Source organism: Hippocampus comes, unplaced genomic scaffold (assembly GCF_001891065.2).
Source record: "Hippocampus comes isolate QL1 unplaced genomic scaffold, H_comes_QL1_v1.1 scaffold237, whole genome shotgun sequence".
Classification (NCBI taxonomy): domain Eukaryota; kingdom Metazoa; phylum Chordata; class Actinopteri; order Syngnathiformes; family Syngnathidae; genus Hippocampus; species Hippocampus comes.
The window spans coordinates 2,310,434-2,315,296 of record NW_017806159.1 but is presented as its reverse complement, the minus strand read 5'-3'; the positions used below and the strand labels follow the sequence as shown (position 1 = coordinate 2,315,296).

The window sequence follows — 4,863 nt, the reverse complement described above, 5'->3', positions numbered from 1 at the left end:
GGAAGAGAGAGAGAGAGAGAAAGAGAGAGAGAGAGAGAGAGAGAGAGAGATCATCAAAATCTAATAATATTGCCCAATTTAGACATTTAACAATACGTTTTTGTTGCTTGAAGTTTGAAAAAAATATATGTCATTGGGGTAAGCACTTTAGCATATGTAGCCAGGTTTTATGGAGTATTGGTCATACATACACAATACCTCTGGAAAGGTGAATCGTTTGATCTTACTCAGAGAGCAAACTGGAAGAGTACAGTGAAATCCTAATAAATCCATGACGGGTAATACACGTAACCCACTGTCAGGTTAACCCTGTTATGCCCTCACTTTCAAAGCAGACACTGTGATCTGGATACAGTTCCCCACTGTCATTTTAACGGCCTGTGACTTGACACGCTGCAGATAATAAGCTCTTGGGAACAAACGCAAGATTTGAATGACCTGATTATGACCTCTGTACTTAGATGTATCCATCCACCCTCTGCCTCGGGAGTAGTTGCCATAGCGATGCATTGGTAAATTGGAGGCTTAATTCCGCGCCATGCAAAAAAAGGGCACAGTCGACTGTGGGAAGAAATATGGTCCTGCAGTAAAGCGAAGCCACGGATCAAGACGTGCTGGCCCACTATGGGAACCTAGGGCTGTTCTCATATAAACCAGATGACTCTTCTTTTGTTCTAACGTTAGCTCAGGCGACTGAACCCTCCAGCTAGTAAGCACAAGACCATTTATTACATGCGTGCAATGCATTTCTCTGACACTTTGCCTATGAAATCCTCCTTTTAGTCACACAGCAACATGACAGTGGCATGACACATCACGTGGTATGGCCTAAATTCAAACTATGTTATTCTTTTGGAGTTCAAAAAAGACGTCCAACTTGTTCAAACAATCTTCCCATGGAAATTAAATGATTCAGTTCCAGAGTCAGTTATCAGAATCATCATCTCCCAGAACAGTACTGGCAGTCTTTTAAGTAACGTAACTTCATTTTGCTATGTATGTATGTATGTATGTATGTATATATATGTATATGTATATGTATGTATGTATATGTATATGTATATATATATGTGTGTGTGTGTGTATACATATATATATATATATATGTAATATATTTAAATATATATTTTTTTGGGGGGGGGTGCTGCATACAATGCTACTACCTATTCTTACTAGCTATGAATGAACTGATATACTGTAATATTATTATTCATGTCAAGTTGCCTAGTGTAAATACAAATATACAACATGCTGCCGTATCATAATTTATCTAATACAGTCAATTATCCAACAAAGCCCTAATTGTATTCTATTCATCCCCTCTGAAGATTATAAGAAGCCACGTTTATGCTCCCTGAGGGACTTCCCCCATCCCTTGTGGAATTCCAAATCAGTCATTCTTTTTCAACCTGTTTTCTATTCATGCAGTATGAACAGAAACATATAGTTCCATTAGTTTAACAAAAAAGTTCAAGTTATAGCTTGAGTGCGGTGTCTGACCTGGTAGGATGTGCTCTCCGCTCCATAGTGCCTCATCAATGCCGGGTCCAGGCTCCTGGTCTGCCTCAGTCCACGTTTGGAGATGGTCCTGGGGCTGATGGAGCAGGAGAAAACACTGCTCAGGAGTCCCTGAGCTGACATGTTGGTCTTAAACAATCACCAAGCCAGCAACAGCACACAAGACATGGGCTTCATCTCAGCCACAAGTCCAAACGGAGCCCGAAGAGACGATCTACCACTCATCAGCCTGCATGGGATTACGAAAGAGTCCCCCTCCATTAACGCGTTTTCATCCATCCATCCATCCGTTTTCATCGTTCTGATTATTTTTTTCACAGTGAACCTTTACTTCTTCCGTGGATTGGCGGGGCTGCAAACGCATCAATTCCCATGAGCCTCCACTCCGGTTACCATGGAGAAGAAGCAAGCGTGAGTTAGACCCGGAAGAGAGAGAGAACCACATTGGACAGATTCAGAAGTCAAACAATTTGGAGTTTCAACACACATTTTGGAGAGGAAAAAAAATTATTCAACATGAGAATTCAGATTCTTATTCTATTGAGCATGAAAGCAAAAGCATATTAACATTAGTTAGATGCTCCGCTTTCTTTGTATCAATTTGAGAAAAAAAAATGTAAATTGACCAAATTAGGACATACGAGGTTTCCGCCCAATGGTGACAATTCATTCTTTGTGTGGTGTTTTGCAATAATGACTATAAAGCCATGGGGAAAAAAATGAGACTCCCCTTGTCTCTTCAGTTTCCTGTTCATTTTAAATGTCTAGTGCAACTAAAGTTTGGTTTGTTTGGACCAATATATTAATGACAACAAAAACAGTGCATAAAAATGGAGACATTTTACATGAGTGCTCTTGAAAATAATCAAATTCACTTCACAGGTTCTTACATCAATAGCTTTAGCATTGGACTGCCAAACAGGGTGCTTTTAGGCATTCCATGTTTTCTTTTATGTAAATTAGTCATTTGATCAACTTTTAGTGGCACCAGACACTAAAATGAACAACAAATGAAATCATAATTTCACATATACCTGTGAATAGAAAGCAAAGTGTGGAGAGTCTCTGTCGATTAAACACACCTTTGTATAGTCAATCTTTGCTAACAGCCTTTCAAATATATTCTCCCTTTTTTTTGAATATTTCGTGACAATCCCTTTCTTCATTGATAAATGTGCCATGTTTTTGTGGTTAAAAAAAAAAAGTAAAAAAAAAAGAGTACATCACATCATATGTGGAGCCTCAAAACATAATACATGGTCGCAATTTTTCCGCACTGGTCCGTGTGCGGTGCTCATTCATTGTTGCTGCTGGATGGTCATTTTTTTGTGATGGTCCATTTTACAGTAGTTGCTTTCTGTAGAGTGAGTGCGTGTGTGGTGGGCTTGGTCTATACACATTACTTGAAAGAAGCGTGTGACGGACATCACAACATAAAAGGAGAGAGATTTATTGTCTTAATATAAGTCAACTTCTTTTAAAACTTGCGACAAGTTTACATTTAGTGTAGGTTTACGGTTGTAAATATGTACAAATAAGACATGCTAACCACAAGACCAAGGTATTGCTGTTGCCATTTTTTTCCTGGGGATGTTCGCTACCACTTTTGTTCAGACCTATAGCAGTACAAGTATTCACTCTTTGAGTTCTCACCCATCATGAACAAAGACCTTTCTTTCTGACTTCGATGATTCGCTGATGTGTCACAGTACCGCAATATAAGACAACTACTGCTGACTTGATGTCAGACTTTTTTTTTGCCTTAAGTATCGGTGACTGGTATCGGCAGCCACCAAGACCATGCGATACCTAGGGCCTCATACCATCCAGCCATCCATTTTCTGAAACGCTTATCCTAACAAGGGTTGCGGGCGTGCTGGAGCCTATCCCAGCTGTCTTCGGGCAGTAGACGGGGTAGTCCCTCATCCAGTTGCCAGCCAATCGCAGGGACCTCAGACCGAATTATTAATTCCCGGTATCAGTGTTCACTCCTCTCTAGTTTTTTTCTTTTTTTATAGGGTTTTTTTCCACCCATTTTCGTTGCGGTTAAAAAAAAAAAAATTGCAGAGCAAGAACAAAAGTAGTGTATTATTCTGACACCGTAATATAAAATGTTGAACTGAAGTTGTTTATGCAACTGCCAATTAAAGTGCAGTCCTTCCTTTTTATGCGCGTGTAAACAAAGAAATCAGCAATCAAAGGGTTAACTTTTTTTTTTTTGTCAGAAATGATTTTGACATGAGAAGGCCGTTCTGAGTTATATCCAGCTAAATAGTTGCAAAATGTGTCAGCGTGTTCCCATGCTGTCACACCCCTTTTTGACAAACACCCTCAACACATGGTTTGAATCCGTCTCTCCTGACGTAAACCAGGTCTGCTCTATTGTGAAAATGCAGTCATGTTGCAATGCCTTGACTGGGAAAAACTATTTTTTTTTCTTTCATGGGACATGTAGTGCTTTTTATACTCTTTATATGATATGAATTCTCCACTGCTGATAGTTATTACTGGTTGATCCGTGATAAGTCATCATGTACCATGCTACGGCCAACTCTTGTTTGCGTTCATGCACTGTGAAAAAAAAATAAAATAAAACTTGGGTGAACTAACAGCCTTTGATGAAGTTTTAAGTTGGGCACTTAAAGTATTTTAATAAATAAGAGTTTACAGAACTGTTGTCCCTTGTATTGCTCCCCCAACTTCAAAATATAAGTAAAAACAGCTCAGCAAATCACTCTGGAGGAAACAATTAGCTTGCTTTGTTGTGCTAACCAATATTGTTCCCATAAAGATCAATCATGTGTATTTTAAAGTTGTTCCAACTTAAATTACAGTTTTATCCCCCCAAAATACAAGTTGTGTTTTTTTATAGTGCATCTGTGTGTGCAAAGTGCTGTTTATTGATTATATGTTTTTAATTCCCACCACATTTATTGATTTGCTGTTGTTGTTGTTTTTTTTTTTTTGGCCACATATAATGATGCTGACCATTTTTACTGCTGTTCATATTCACTGCCGTGTATCTCGTCTCACTTAATTCATAAAGTTGTCGCTCCACTGCTGAGTTAACAAAATGATGGTGTTTATTCCAGTACTGTGTAAATAAAGACTACAGTGTTTATGGAATCATGGACACTTGTTTGCTGCATACAGTACAATGTTGTTGACTATTCTTGCTGCTGTGCGCCAACACATGTGCAGTTTGGATACATACAATCCTGCTGGCCACGCTAACTTTTGAAGACATAGTTCATTGATATTTCATTTCATTCTCAACATAAATCTGTGTGTGTGTGTGTGTGTGTGTGTGTGTGTGTGTGTGTATATATATATATATATATATGT

At 38.6% G+C, this 4,863-nt stretch overlaps 1 protein-coding gene across 2 annotated transcripts in view; it reads right to left on the bottom strand.

Moving 5' to 3' along the window:
• Window positions 1–4,863, bottom strand: part of LOC109531302 (rho GTPase-activating protein 6) — a 23,576-nt gene that overhangs the window by 17,958 nt on the left and 755 nt on the right. The window contains exon 1 of one of the 2 annotated variants that reach the window (XM_019895533.1): window positions 1,501–1,766. The exons of the other annotated variant lie outside the window; for it this stretch is intronic. Coding sequence (XP_019751092.1) covers window positions 1,501–1,641 — 141 coding nt within the window. The 5' untranslated portion in view covers window positions 1,642–1,766. Of the gene's footprint in view, window positions 1–1,500; window positions 1,767–4,863 lie in introns of those variants that run through there. 2 annotated transcript variants of the gene reach the window in all.